The sequence below is a fragment of the Erinaceus europaeus genome, chromosome X (assembly GCF_950295315.1).
Source record: "Erinaceus europaeus chromosome X, mEriEur2.1, whole genome shotgun sequence".
NCBI classification, from domain to species: Eukaryota; Metazoa; Chordata; class Mammalia; order Eulipotyphla; family Erinaceidae; genus Erinaceus; species Erinaceus europaeus.
In genome coordinates, this window is record NC_080185.1 from 64,143,091 (window position 1) to 64,158,759 (window position 15,669).

A 15,669-nucleotide genomic window follows, 5' to 3' on the forward strand; every position below is an offset into this window, starting at 1 on the left:
AAAACAAAACATAGCAGTTGGGAGTACTAAGGCTAGACAAATTACTTAGCCCCTCTGAAGCTGTAAAATGAAGGTAGTTGCATATCTGACCTCACAATGGGGGCCTTTGTGATGTATGCATAAAGTGACATGTATTCAGTGCTTAGTGATGATGGAGTGTTTGTTACATAACTAGTGTTCCATGTTACAGTCATGAATACTTTTATAAGTAAACTTATCTTAAGCCTTGGAGAATTGCATCTACATGTAGTAGATGGAATTATACACCCCTTTGGTATGGACTTGAACCTAGATCCAGGTTAAACTTTGAACTAAACTGAAATTCTGTCTTTGCTGGAGTAGCAGAAGGGATAAGTAGCAGAGGTGTAGTATTTGTTTGTGGCTTGTTGGTCTCAGGTTCAGTCTCCAGAGCCACCAGAAGGTAGAGCTGAGGATGGCTCTGATTACAATAAATAAATAAATAAATAAAAATAAAAAATTAGAGCAATATAAGCAGCACTAGTGTAAGGTGTTGTGGCCATATGAATGTTAAATGTCATGCTAACCTTTGGTTTAATTTGGCACTAACTGTTATTCAGACAAAGTTGCATTGTGAGTGACAGAGGAAGGGAGTGGAGCAAAATCAACACATTCTTGGAAAGAAGATATGACTTTGCTTAAACTGTTTTCTTTTGCTTTAGCCATAGAGTTCTGTAGCTCACAATCAAAATATATCTCTGGACATAGTACAAACTTATGTTTTAAAGAAAACTTCCATTTAAGATCAAGAAATTAGCAAGACTTCCTTTGAACTTGCTGTTTAATATAAATACCCCTTAGTCATTTTGCCTAGGGAGAAAGCATTGCATATTAGAACCATTTAGCCTCATTTCCTGTATATGACACAGCTGATACTTTCAAACTTGGTGTCTACTTCGAAACCTTGCTTCAGTGTTTATAGGTGTACCATTTACTTAGTCTATATACTTTTGTGTTAGATACTTCACATTTTAGGATTTCTCACTCTCAGGCCGAAGTTGAAAAACAAGATTAGAAAAGGATATAATTTTAAGCAAAACATTGTAGTGCAATACTTTCTAGTTTCTCCCTTGAACTTTAGCCGTCTGGCATGACACTACAGGATCTGGTCCTAGGTCAATATTCAAAGCACAGAGAAGCTCTGTGTGACCAAGTTAAATGGAAGTTTCCTGTGTTCAAGTTTTGTAGTATAAGATTATAAGCAAATTTTTAAGATGCTTGGACCCCCACCTTCCTTCCACTTATAAAGGACTTTTTATGACAGCAATGTCCACTGTAATTTCATCAATGCTTATGTCAGTGATGATGTGAGGGATAGGACAGTGTCATTTAATCACATCTTTATTATAGAAACAACACATATTCATACAACACTCATTTTTTGCTTCAAAGAGCTTATACTTTAGTTGAGAAATAAGAACTTAATACATGCCTGACTAGATAAAAATACAAAAAAAAACTGTTCACAATATAGAACAATGAAAGATGATTGCATCTAAATACATGATTTGATGGGAAAGAAAAGCTGAAGGACTAGAATTAACCATTACTTGTCTAGCTCAAATGTATGCACTTATTTCCACCTGCCTGGCAAAAAGCACTTGCAAAATGCAATTTTTTTTTTTTATGGATCATAGCATCCATATTTTACAGATGTAGAAAGTAACTTTATTCTATATGGTTCTACTGATCCTTCTGATTTAAGTTTTCTGTTACTTTCCATTATTTGGATCCAGTTCAGAAACTGAAAAGTCCAAGTGAGGAAAGAGAATCAGCTAATCCCACTACTCTGATAATTTCACTTTCTTTCCATTTTTGTTTATAAACATGGACTGCAAGCCAATCTGCTTTGTTTCTCTTTGGAAATATATCTCTGTGTGGATTTTGCTAAGTAACACAATCCTTTTCTTTCTTTCTTTCTAGGGCACCAGTGGCCTTGTGCAAGGCCGAAGTTCAAAGCGCAGCTGGCGCTGCTGGTGATAGATACAATGTTAAAAATATAAGGGCGGGGTCGGGGCAGGGGCGGGGATTATTCTTTAAAGCATAAAAAAACAACAACAAAAAAAACCCAAACACAAAGCCTGAAGAAAACTCCACATGAAGATCTAAGAAATTTCCGACACTAGAACCTTTGTATATAGTTTTCAGTAACCTTCGGCAGGGGGCGCTTGGAAGTTGTCATCACTTTCCAGGCAGCCTTGCGGACTTTACCCTCTAGAAAACTGTACAGTGTTTCCGGCTCTTCTCAGTCGCTCGTAAGTTGCCGGCAGTTTCCGGGGGTGACTCGGGGGCTCCGCTTCTCGCTAACTTTGTTCCTATTACTCTGTGCTGTGGGGCAGGGGATTGGGGCTCGTCATGGCGTCCCCGTCTCGGAGACTGCAGACGAAACCAGTCATTACCTGTTTTAAGAGTGTTCTTTTGATCTACACTTTCATCTTCTGGGTGAGGAACGCCCTGGGACTGGAATCCCGGCGGCTAGGAGGCGAGGGGGAGGAGTGTAACCATGAGGGGTGGAAGCTTTAGATAGGGAGTGGGGAGTGGGGTGCAGTGGGGATTTGGGCGGCCGTCGTTGCTTGGAAATCCCATAATGGCGCTGAGTTGCTGGGCCGAACCTGGACCTTATGTCTACTCCAGGGCTGCTTGTGCGAGGTTGGAAGCCTATAGGCTGAGCTCGGAACCCAGATGTGCCCCAACTTAGATGCTGGGTGTAAAGAAGGGATTGCATAGCCCCCATTCCACCCCAGTCCCTCCCCACCCCACCCCCACAATACATAGAGGTGTTTCCTGACTGTTGGAGAGGCAAGGCTTGCTGGACTTTTCTGAAGTCTTGCTTGTGTAATAGTCCTTTTTCTTTTCACTGCTTCATAAGAGGAGAGTGTTAGGTAAGTGTGGTGATTATTCCTCTTCAGCCAATTTTGTTGTTGTTGTTGTTACACATCCTTATATACTCTGTGCTCATTTCTAAACTGGGGGAGGTGAGAGAGGAGTGTTCCTGGCACTCATAATTGAAACACTTTTTTTTTCCTTTCCAGGAAGGAGTGAAATAGTTAAGAAAGTTGGTACTGCATTTAAAAGCTAAGGAGTGAAATAGTTAAGAAAGTTGGTACTGCATTTAAAAACTTTGTTATGATGCCTTCTCTAGCTTCTTGTCTGGTTTTGCTTAGATTACCTTGACAACCAGGTAGACTGTATCAAAGCCTGCTCTGTGCAGGTCTCTTTCCTATCCTTAACTATTGCCCTTCCTCTTGTATTACATTACAGCCACAGACTGCTAAATCAATATTCACACCAACTGTTCTGAAATACTTAGTGGTTTGGGGTTTGAAGATGCTGCTTTATACAACCTGTAACTGTTTATATTTTTTCATTTCTCACATAGATTACTGGTATTGTCCTTCTTGCCATTGGCACCTGGGGGAAGGTGAGCCTGGAGAATTACTTTTCTCTTTTAAATGAGAAGGCCACCAATGTCCCCTTCGTGCTGATTGGCACGGGCACTGTCATAATTCTTTTGGGCACCTTTGGCTGTATTGCTACCTGCCGAGCTTCTGCATGGATGCTGAAACTGGTGAGTCCTTGTTTTCCTCAGAATTAATTCTTGCTTTTAGAAAAGTCTGATAAGTTGTATACTTTGTTTCCTGGAACTGATCAGGACCCTTTACTATTTTCCTGTTTCTTTTCTTTTTTTATCTTTATTTATTGGATAGAAACAGCCAGAAATCAAGAGGGAAGGGGGAATAGAGAGAAAGAGAGACAGAGAGACACCTGCAGCACTGCTTCACCACTCATGAAGCTTTCCTCGTGCAGGTGGGGACCGGGGGCTCAAACCTGGGTCCTTATGCATTGTATCATGTGCACTCAGCCAGGTGCGCCACCACCCGGCCCCTATTTTCCTGTTTCTTCTGAAATATTACCAAGTTCAGTTCATCTGCCAATTCCAGCCTTTGTTGTGTTTCCCCTGCCATTTTCAATAAATATACACAAAGATGACTGAGCAGACAACTTCTGTGTTTTTGATTTTCATTGCAGATATGACATATTTTTGCTGACTTGGCCTTTCTTTTATTTCACAGTATGCCATGTTTCTGACTCTCATTTTTTTGGTTGAATTGGTTGCTGCCATTGTAGGATTTGTTTTCCGACATGAGGTAACTTTGCGTTTGTGAACTCTATTGTATGTATTTACTTATTTTAATTATTACAGAGACAGAATAGGGAAAGAGAGGGAAGGGGTCTGCATGTTACAATGTGCACTCAGGTTCAGGCTCCCAGTTTCTACCTGCAGGAGAGCAATTTCTCTTTATCTCTCCCACTCTGTCTCACCAACCCCTCTCAGTTTCCTTGTTCTACCAAACGAACAGACTTGTGTTTAAAAAAAGAGGGAAAGAAACACACTGCAGCACTGTGCCAACCCTTGTGAATATGGGTCCTCATGCATAATGACTTGTGTGCCTTATACTTTGTGCTATCACATGACCTCAAACTTTGATATTAAAATACATGTTCTGAAAAAAAAGATTGATTTAAACATTGTAGTCAAAGACAATTTTTAATAGTTAAAATTTTTTACACGGTTAGTTTAAGACTTTCTTAATATGTACCTTCCTTGTAAAAATTCTAGGTCACTTTTAAACTAATATAAAATAAAACTGAGGGGCTGGGTGGTGGCACACCTGGCTAAGCTCACACATTACAGTGCACAAGGGCCCCTGGGTTAAAGCCCTGGGTTCCAACCTGAAGGAGGAAAGCTTCACAAGTGGTGAGGATGCACTTTAAGTTAGTCAGCCTGTCTATCTGTTTCTCCCTCCCTCCCTCTGTCTTTCCCCCCTCTAGATATATGTGAATAAAAATAAATAAAATAAAAAGTAAAAAAAAATAAAATTGAAAAAATTGTAACGATATCTACCAGAAGAAAATTAAAGGTACTCAAAATTTCTCATAGTTCTAGTTATTTTTCTGTGTGTAAGTCCTTACTAAAGCAGATATAGTATACCTTATAACTTTGCAGGGAGAGAGATGATTCCATATGTTATACACTTGAATAAATACATGCTCCCATAGCACTTTGAATTTATATTGGTTTTCTGTTATTGTAATGTTTTGCTTAATAGGCCCCTTAGATAAACTATTCAATATATCTCTTAAATGACAGGATTGGACCATAAAAATTATTCATGCTGCCTCTGTCAATAATCTGATTCAGATGTAGTTGTTTCTTACTTGACCTAGAAACTAAAATGACTTTTCTAGAATTTTTATTGACAGCATATTCATTTGTTGCAGATTAAAAACAACTTTCAGAGTAATTATAAAATGGCATTAAGACAGTATAATGCTACAGGAGATTACAGAAGCGCTGTAGTAGACAAGATCCAAAAAACGGTAAGTGATCATAGGTGATGAATTCTCAAAAGAGAGCATACCTCCTTAAAGAAGAAGATAGGGCCCTGGCTACAGGATGTTGTCACTTATACTATACTCTATACTATACTCTCATTGTAATCTAAAGGGAGAAAAATGGCAATATGTCTTTAGAAAGAAGTGTGGTGTGATACTAGGTAACACCTGTTTCCTCCTACTCATTCTTCTTACGTGTGTGCCGTCTGCTTTTCACTAGTAGTACCAGCCATTCATTCTGAATGCCAAATGAAGGCAAGTGAAAAAGCACAGTGGTTTATATAAAATTTCAAATGTTTATTATTAGAGACAAGTATCAGTAGAGGACAGTATTTAAAATAATAAACCAGAGATCACTGAATATAATAAATGATGTTTTGAGTACAAATGGCAACATGAAATGATTAAATATATAGCTACAAAGAGATGATATGAACTGTAAACACTTTTCTATTTTTTTTTTCAGTTACATTGTTGTGGTGTCACCAATTACACTGATTGGAAGGACACTGACTATTACTTAGGAAAAGGATTTCCTAAGAGCTGCTGTAAAATTGAAGATTGTTCTCCACAGAAAGATACAGATAAAGTAAACACTGAAGTAAGGAACCTTTTCCAATTTTATTTGAAAATATTAATACAGAGTTAAATCAATTTCATTTTTACTCAAAATACATAATACACATAATTTGAAGTAGGCAAAGCAGATATTTTCTTGTTGAGTAAATTAAAAACACGTCGAAATTTTGTGACTTGAGTGTAAAAACTCATCTTTCTACAGAGATAGAGGAACAAAAATACTTTTATAATTGGTTATTCTGTGCTTTTGTCTCCCATTAGGGTTGTTTTGTAAAGGTGATCGCCATTATAGAGTCAGAAATGGGAGTCGTCGCAGGAATTTCTTTTGGAGTTGCTTGCTTTCAGGTAAATCTTTGTAGTTAGGAAACATTTAATAATTTGTATAGTTTTAAGATAGAAATTTTCTTTCTTTTTTAAAAGTATTTATTCCCTTTTGTTGCCCTTGTTGTTTTTTTATTGTCATTATTATTGCTGCTGTTCTTGATGTCATCGTCATTAGATAGGACAGAAATGGAGAGAGGAGGGGGAGACAGAGGGGAGCGAGAAAGACAGACACCTGCAGACCTGCTTCACTGCTTGTGAAGTGACTCCCCTGAAGGTGGGAAGCTAGGGACTCAAACCAGGATCCTTACTCTGGTCCTTGCACTTTGCTCCACATGCGCTTAACCCCCTGCATTACCACCTGACTCCCAAAGCTAGAAATTTTCTGCTTTAAAGGCTTCAAGATTTTGCTTCATGGACCTGGGTAGTGAGGGCATTCTTTAAGAAGTCAGGATTTCATGAAACTCGGTTGCTCATCATAGTATAGAAACGTTTATTTTTCAAACACTTTAAACAGCATCTTTCAAGAGAGAGTGAGATAAAGACAGACCAATGCACTGCTTATATCTAACATATGGTAGTACTGGGGATCCAGACCGAATCTGAAAATGACTTAGCTGTTGGGTATGTAATTAATGTGCTATTTCTCCCCAACTGAGACATATATCTATATAGATATAGATATATATGTATAGCTTATACTCTGATATTTTTATTTGGATGGGTGTTTCAGTCTATCAATTTTATAGTGTCTTGGATATCATTTAAATCCTTTTCACAAATACAAAGTTCTGTAAAGGTTTTATTCCCATTTTGCCTGACCAGTTATGACTTGAAACTACAAAAGCAAAACAAAACAAAACACCCCGCCCCTCAGAATTGGGGCAATATATATCTTTTGGAAGTAGTTAACTATGGAAAAATCGGAAGCCTTCTTAACATGTCAGCTTTTCAGCATCATACCTCAGCTGCTAAACAAAATTATGATGGGATGGGAAACTTATTTTATGCTGGAATCAAAATTCTAAAACATTGCTGGAGCCTTCTTTCTTGGACTGCAACTGCTTGATGAACTGCATAAAATTCCCATACTATTAAGATTTAGATCAGTAGAAGAAGTGAAATTTCAGTGCTGGAATCTTTCACTCCCTTTCTCTAGCTCTTTTACTCTGTGGAAAAAAAAAAGTCATCCTGACTTGATTAAACCTTAGCGACAACAAAAAACAAAGAAAATATAAAATAAAATTTAGATAATACAACCCCTAGTTCAATATATGCCTGTTATTTGGAAGAAGAGGCTATGTTATGAGTCAAACTGTATTTGGAAGGAAGTTGACCTTAAGGAAGGAAATTATTCATGAATTAGAAGTTACAGGAGTATTCACCTGTATCCTGAGCTCTTTAAGCCTTTCACTATATTTAATTTTGCTTATTTTTTATTTGCAGCTGATTGGAATCTTCCTAGCCTACTGCCTGTCACGTGCCATAACAAATAACCAGTATGAGATAGTATAGTATAGCCAGAATAACACGGGCCAATTCCTCTCCAACTTTAAGGTATGTACATTTTGGTCCTCAGTTTTGTCAGTATTGGTGTTTATACACTTTTGCTGAGGTTTTATTTAGTATGTTCAAGTCTTGTAGGTGTTGTGTTAGACCTGCATAGACAGATCAGCTTTATATTCTAGGCATAGTCAAGAGGGATCTAGGTGGTCTACTTTATAACATATTTGAATTTAGAGTGAAAGGAAGTGAATTCCAATAGTGTCCTTATTGTGAAGTTCCTAGATAACAAATACACTCTATAATTAAATGATATTAGTATTTTCCCTAATTGTTTTTTAAAATAGTTTTATTTTCCCTTTTGTTGTCCTTGTTTTTTGTTGTAGTTATTATTGTTGTTGTCGTTGTTGGATAGGACAGAGAGAAATGGCGAGAGAAGGGGAAGACAGAGGGGGGAGAGAAAGAGAGACACCTGTAGATCTGCTTCACCGCTTATGAATCAATGCCCTTGCAGGTGGGAAGCCAGGGCTCGAACTGGGATCCTTACAATGGTCCTTGCACTTCGCATCACGTAGGCTTAACCCATTGCGCTACAGCCCAACCCCCCTTCCCTAATTGTTTTACCTACTTAATGTTTCACAGTGCTATCATGGGCCACTGTTAGAGGCATAAATTCATGATGGGCCACTGTTAGAGGCATACATTCATCTGGCCTAACCAGGACTCGGGTTTTAGGGGGTAAAACATCTGCTTCAGTAACTTATGTATTTGAACAGTAAAACATAAAAAACTGTTGCTGCTGTGTGGTCCGGGAGGTGGCGTAGTTGATAAAGCATTGGACTCTCAAGCATGAGGTCTTGAGTTCAATCCCCGGCAGCACATGTACCAGAGTGATGTCTGGTTCTTTCTCTCTCTCCTCCTATCTTTCTCACTAATAAATAAATAAAAATCTAAAAAAAAAAAAAAAAAAAAAACTGTTGCTGCCTAAATAATCCTTGGGACACTCTTCACATTTTCAATTAAATAATCCCTGGGACACTCTTCATATTTTTAATAGAACGTCTAAAGAGAGAGAGAGAGAGAATATCGTAGTACCACTCTGGCATATGTGATATCAGGGATTGAACTCAAGACCTGATACTTAGGATCCCAATGCTATATCCATTGTACCACTTCCCAGATGCATTCTTCACATTTTGTTTGAGTCATATTGGAACACACCAAGGTCTCTGTTAACAATTAGATTTATGAAGATAAAAAGATACTTAATGAAATTTGGTTTAAAAGTAAATTAACTTTTTTTCTTTTATTTTAGGATATTTACACCCCCTGTCTATGTGAATTAAAAAAAATGCCTGGCTGGAAGACCAACGAAGACCCCTATAGGTCATGAATCTGTATCCATAGTCTGACAAAATGAAGACTTTAGTTTAATGTTCTTTGTCCACCTTCTGTCCCATTTATGCTAGATCATTGAAATTCTTTCTCCCCCTGAAACACTGGAAGAGCTAATAAATTGTAAAAACAACGCTGTGTTCCGCTTGAGTTTTTTTTCTTCAAGGTGGGGCTTATGAAAGACACTGTGAACTTGCTATTTTGGTGTAGTATTTATAAAATGGAAAATTGACCCTTGAATTTTCTGTTGAAGTGTGAAAGGAAATTGACTCCTCTGAAGTGACCCCTTTCCAGTCAAGGTTACCTGATTTGATTGTGTAATTTACATCAAGAAGTTCAAATGTTCTCATTAGTTTCTCTCCTGCTGATAGGTAGAGTCACATTGTTTAATTCAGTAGTTGCCAGATGGTGGTAACGGTCTCTGACCTAAGACATCTAAGAATAAAAGGCACTATTAGTGTTCTGTGACATATCAAGCTGCAGCATACTTACACTTTGTATTTTTCTCCAAACTAAGGTGTTTATATGGATGTTTATATTTTCCCTGTTGTTTAAAGGTTCTAATTATTATTTTAATGTCAGAATTATTGTATCTTTTTGGGGTATCTCTCTCCCTCTCCGGCGGGGTGATCTCCAGGGGAAAGGTAATGGGCTGGTTCTTTCTCGCTCATGACAGGGGTGACACGAAGTAAAAGACACCAGGGGACTCAGCGTGAATCTAGAATCTGAGTCCTTAGAGTCCCAGAATCCTAAAGTCCGTTTATTAGCAAAATTGACATGAGTTAAATAGAAAAGCAATGGAGGTAATTATTGAAATATGACAGAAATTACAGGTTTCTTAACAGTCAGCATGCCCCTAAGGTAGGGGGCTAGTATGACAGGAATTGATGAGATACAAGACAGTTATTCTCCATAACACAAGCAACTTAATTATCCAAAGGTATTTGAGAGAAGCATAGGGGTCAAACCCGTAGGGTGAGACAGAAGATGGATATCAAAAGCCATATAGTTTGGAATTTCTCTTGTCTGGGGTCTGAGGTGTATGATGAAATGTGTGATAAGGTGTGTTCTTCTGTGATCAGAAGGTGACTTTGAATAAGTGAATCTGCGGCCATATGGCCTGTGGTTAATGGAGGGATGTACTGGGGTATCTGTGGGCCTGAGAGTCAAGAAGGAAAGAACCAAGTCTGAGTTTCCCCCATTATGCTCACCTCGGTTGAGAGAGACTTACCAAGAGGTTATCTTCTCAGACTTCCATCCAAAGATGGGGGTGGTTCTCCCTAAGCTCTATCAGGCTTACACATGTTCCCAACAGTATCTCTCTTAGGAATTTCAAGCAACCATTTCAAATTCATTAGCTTTAGCTGGTATTTACCAGATCAACATAAAATTAATTGTCAACATTTTGGTCAACTTTAACAGTTTAGGTGTGTGCATTTCATTAATACATATTAAATCTTTTGTGGAATAAATACTATTTTCATCTAAAACTACATTTAACTTTTAGAAAAATCTGCTGGAAAGATAAGCCTCACATTTCTACTTGGTATATAGTTTTAGAAATACGAAATGTAAAACAGGTGCCACCCTACATGCTATTAATATACTGATGCTTCTATGTTATAAAAGTTATTCCCTGTGAAATAACTATTTGTTATGAAAATAGTATATGCTTAGCATTCTAGAGATCAGACTTTTTTTGACTCTTTGGTTTGCATTAAGATGTTGAATAGTGAAAGTTGTAATTTATATCTTTGGGGTAATAAATAAGTCTTACATTTTGAGTGAAAATGGGTACTTCTTTGGTTTTGGGTTTCTTTATAATACAGTCATTAGTAGAATGAAAGCTTCTATTTGGCACACATCCACACTGGTGATAAAGGAGAGTGAACAAAAACTACTAGTTAAAATAAGTTGAATGATTTTCAGGTACATACTCTAAAATGCTTAGAATTAGTGCAGAAAGATCCTTCATTAAAAATGACTACAAAGTGAAATGAAAAAACAGTTTGAGAATACTATTTTTTTCAAGTGCAATCAGAATTTTGGCTACAAGTAGATATATAAAAAGGATAATCGATAATTTTCAAATGGGCAGATTTTTCTTAACCAGAAATGCTTTCTGTGGGTAGATTTTTAATGTTATACTTTCCTTCATTTAGAGAGAGAGAGAGAGAGAGAGGGAGAGAGAGAGAGAGAAGGAGAAGGAATGGGCGAGAGAGGAGTCACTCTTAAGTTGGGCTCATTTGAGATGACCAGTTACAACAGTACTTTTTATCTAATGTGTATATGCACATACAGGATCGGGAGATTCACATCCATCTTCACTGTGCTAAAGGTATTCTGTGGGTTATTTTGAATCCATGTAATATGCTGTTTATTGCCAAGTGCCTCACATAATATGAGAAGCAGAGCTACTTAAGTCAGGAAGAACTTGGCAGCTTTGGCCTGCTCCTGTGGAGGGTTGGGCTTATATTGTAAGCATGGAAATACTTAGTACAAGGTATAATTGCCATTTGTGTTTTTCCCCAAGAGTTCACACAGTATTCTTTGTGACTTGATGTTTTTCCCTACTGTCAGAATCTAAGTTGATACTTTGCCAGTGAGTAAATTATGAGATGTAGAGCACACAAGCATTTTGGTGTTAAAGTGAGAAAACATGGTTCCTTTTGACTGTTCTGTTATGGGCTTTTGTTTTTATATAGGGAAAAGCATAAAAATGTGATTTTCTGCTTTTCTTATAGCATTATTAAGTTGAAATTTGATCCTTTTAAGTTTACTGTTATTCAAGATTGACACTGAGATGTGACAGATCATAAGAGGAAGAAAAAAGTCTCAGGCATAGATTTTCATTTTTTTATTTCAAAAGAAATTTTGATCACTATATTTGCTCATAAATATTAGGGAATGAGAATGGTATAAAAGTGTCTGACCTGGGCTAGGGAAATAGCACAGAGGTATCAAACAGGACTTGCATGCAAGATGACACAGGCTTGGTTTCTGGCACGAAGCTGAAATTGTTTAATAGAACAGGAACCAAAATCTCCAAATTTTCTGATCAAAATTGGGATATTAGAAGGGATATCATAGAAAAATACCTTTTGACATGTTTTTAATTTTTTTATGTTTTTAATTTTTCAATGATGCAACTTGAATCTTCCAGAATGTTATAATGCAATGTTACTTCAATAAATAAAAAAAACATGCTTTAGGTTGGTTCTTTCTTAGTAAATAGTTTATTGAGCACTTAATGTATGCTGGGCCCTGGGATAAGCACTTTAACCTTACTGCTTCTTAGAATTGTTTAATGAGGTAGGAGTATACTATCCCATTTTACATGTGAGAAATTTGAGGTAAAGAGAAAAATATTTCCACTGTTCTTTTGTTGACACAAAAACTTAGGATTTGGGGAGTCGGGCTGTAGCACAGCGGGTTAAGCGCAGGTGGTGCAAAGCACAAGGACCGGCATAAGGATCCCGGTTCGAACCCCGGCTCCCCACCTGCAGGGGGGTCACTTCACAGGCAGTGAAGCAGGTCTGCAGGTGTCTATCTTTCTCTCCTCCTCTCTGTCTTCCCCTCCTCTCTCCATTTCTCTCTGTCCTATCCAACAACAACAACAACATTAATAACTACAACAATAAAACAACAAGGGCAACAAAAGGGAATAAATAAATAAAATAAATATTTAAAAAAACCTTAGGATTTGAACTTAAAGGGTTTAATAGCAGAATCTCTGCCTTTGAAAGTTATAGGGATGAAAGCTGATTTTTTCCTAAGATTATCCACACAAAAATCTGGGTATTAGGGAGGGAGAGGAAGATGGCGGCCTGAGAAGTTGCTGGCAGCGAGCGCTCTGACGGCATCGTAGGCAACGGTAGGATTTTCTGCCTTTAGCAGGCCAGTTAATAAGGGGTGACACCAAAGAGTGGGTACAATTTAATTTGGGTTAAGAATTAGAGTAAAGGTGACACGGACTAGCGGGGCTCCAGAATTCCCAGGGCGCCGGGCAAGGAGAGTGCGCCGGGCATTGTCCTCCGCCCGCCCAGGAAGGCGGCTCCTCCGCTGGTTGCAGAGCGCGGCGGGCAGAGGACCCGGAGAGAGCACTTTAGCTCGGGGCTTCCTCTTGGGAGAATCCAGGGTCCACCGTGACCCTGAGAGCAGATCCAAAGACTTCTTGAGTATAGCTCTCATTGGATCAAAGGATTTGGAGCTAGTTTTCATTTTTGAGAAATCCTTTAAAAAAGTCTGGAGGGGGGGGTTTCCTGGAAGATGGCGGACAAAGGAGAAGTGGCTAGCCTTTGAGCTCCGGACACATCTCGTGTAAACAATAGGATTTTCTGCCTTTAGCAGGCCAGCCAATAAGGGGCCACAGCAGTCATACCAAAGAGCTGTCTATAACTTAATTTGGGTTAAGAATTAGAGTAGGGGAAAAAAATTCTTTTTTCTTCCTTTTAATTTTCAAGCATACATCCTTCCCGCCGCTCCCCCCCCCCCCCCCACCATAAGCAGTGCCTGGGACCAGCTACTAGCAGGATACCCCATACCACCAAACAGGGTTTTTTTTTTTTTTTTTTTTTTTAAACTCACTGATAACACATTTGGGAAGTTCCTCGCACTGCTCTTTAATTACAACCCTTCTTCTTATATTCTCCCTTTTCTCTCTCTTATCTCTCTCTATCTCTTTTTTTATTTTTTATTATTATTATTATTTTTTTATCTTGTCATACACTTCTTTCTTCTTTGCCTTTCTGAATTTGTGAATTACTTTGGGGAAGTAATCTGACCCAGAGTGGACTCTCTATGTGTGTATCTCTGCTCTAGTTCCCTTTACACTCTTGTTACCCTAGAATATACACTGGATAGTAGATTTTCATAACTGTCTATTCTTGCTATCCTCTCTTTCTTTTCTCTTTCTTCACTGGGATTTGGTTACTATTTTTTCACGGACTGGAGAAATTGTTTGGCTAACTGGTAATGATTAAACTCCTTCAATACTTACTTCAGTTGCTACTGTAATTCCGGAGGTTGGTGAGTGCAATTGTCATAAAGGTATTTAGTACAGTGTTACTTGTGCTCAAAACACAACAACTGAGGAACAACAGAGCATTAAAAAAAAAAAAAGAGAGAAACACATAAATAAAAAAAATGGGTAGATTAAAAACAAATAAAACTGCTACCCCAATGAATGAAGACAAGAGCCCAGAAGAAACCATAAATCAGTCAGAAGTAACCATAGATAAGAAAAGTATGCAAGCAATAATAAACTTATTAATCACAGAAATGAAAACAACATTGGAGGAAAGGAATGGCAGTATTAGGGAAACAACAGTTGAGACACCCAAGGAAAATACTGATTATCTTGAGACAATTAGAGAACTGAAAGCTGAAATAGCTGTAATGAAGAAAGAAGCTGAGGCAAGGGAAAGCAGACTAACAGAAACAGAAAACAGAATTAGTCAGACAGAGGATGAGTTAGAGAAAACTAAGAAAGAGGTGAAAGAGCTTAAAAAGAGATTGAGAGACACTGAAAACAACAACAGAGACATATGGGATGATCTCAAAAGAAGTAACATTCGTATAATTGGCCTGCCAGAGGAAGAAAGAGAGGAAGGGGAAGCAAACATTCTAGAGGAAATAATACAAGAAAATTTCCCAGACCTGAATAACAGAAAGGATATCAAGGTGCAAGAGGCCCAGAGAGTACCAAACAGAATCAACCCAGACCTGAAAACACCAAGACACATCATAGTCACAATGAGAAGAAGTAAGGATAAAGAAAGGATCCTAAAGGCTGCAAGAGAGAAACAAAAAGTCACATACAGGGGAAAACCCATAAGACTTTCTGCAGATTTCTCCACTCAAACTCTAAAAGCCAGAAGGGAGTGGCAAGATATCTATCGAGCCCTGAATGAAAAAGGGTTTCAACCAAGGATAATATATCCTGCTAGACTTTCATTCAAGCTAGACGGAGGGATCAAAACCTTCTTAGACAAACAACAGTTAAAGGAGGCAACTATCACCAAGCCGGCCCTGAAAGAGGTACTAAAAGACCTCTTATAAACAAGAACATCACTATAATACTTGTAATATATCAGAGTAAACAAATCGTTTTTTAGAACAATGGCACTACAATACATTAAATCCATAATATCAATAAATGTCAATGGCTTAAACTCACCCATCAAAAGGCACAGGGTGGGGGGATGGATCAGAAAACATAACCCAACCATATGCTGCTTGCAAGAATCCCATCTGTCACAACAAGATAAACACAGACTTAAAGTGAAAGGATGGAAAACTATCATACAGGCTAACGGTCCACAAAAAAGGGCAGGAACAGCCATTCTCATCTCAGACACGATAGATTTTAAATTAAATAAAGTAATAAAAGATAGGCAAGGACATTACATAATGATTAGAGGATCAATCAGCCAAGAAGACTTAACAACTATTAAC

The 15,669-nt window shown here is 38.0% G+C and overlaps 1 protein-coding gene across 3 annotated transcripts; it reads left to right on the forward strand.

Moving 5' to 3' along the window:
* Positions 1-2,070: 2,070 nt before the first annotated feature.
* On the forward strand, positions 2,071-9,346 carry TSPAN6 (tetraspanin 6). Of its 3 annotated transcripts, none has more exons than XM_007538833.3 (8): positions 2,071-2,460; positions 3,398-3,586; positions 4,092-4,166; positions 5,302-5,400; positions 5,882-6,016; positions 6,256-6,339; positions 7,762-7,872; positions 9,134-9,346. In XM_007538833.3, exons 1-7 carry the CDS (start codon positions 2,374-2,376, stop codon positions 7,828-7,830), a joined length of 738 nt encoding a protein of 245 aa, XP_007538895.1. In that variant the 5' UTR covers positions 2,071-2,373; the 3' UTR covers positions 7,831-7,872; positions 9,134-9,346. The 3 variants fall into 3 exon arrangements, with proteins under 3 accessions (XP_007538895.1, XP_016050603.1, XP_060038686.1); XM_060182703.1 differs by lacking the exon at positions 2,071-2,460 and adding an exon at positions 2,543-2,900; XM_016195117.2 differs by lacking the exon at positions 5,882-6,016 and having other exon boundaries at positions 2,280-2,460.
* The last annotated feature ends 6,323 nt before the right edge of the window (positions 9,347-15,669 follow it).

Bases quoted from the DNA above. Each gene is read 5' to 3' on its own strand.
- TSPAN6 (XM_007538833.3), top strand. From the start codon at position 2,374: ATGGCGTCCCCGTCTCGGAGACTGCAGACGAAACCAGTCATTACCTGT. The intron at 6,017-6,255 runs GTAAGGAACCTT...GTCTCCCATTAG, and splicing joins CAGATAAAGTAAACACTGAA to GGTTGTTTTGTAAAGGTGAT. The intron at 6,340-7,761 runs GTAAATCTTTGT...TTTTATTTGCAG, and splicing joins TTGGAGTTGCTTGCTTTCAG to CTGATTGGAATCTTCCTAGC.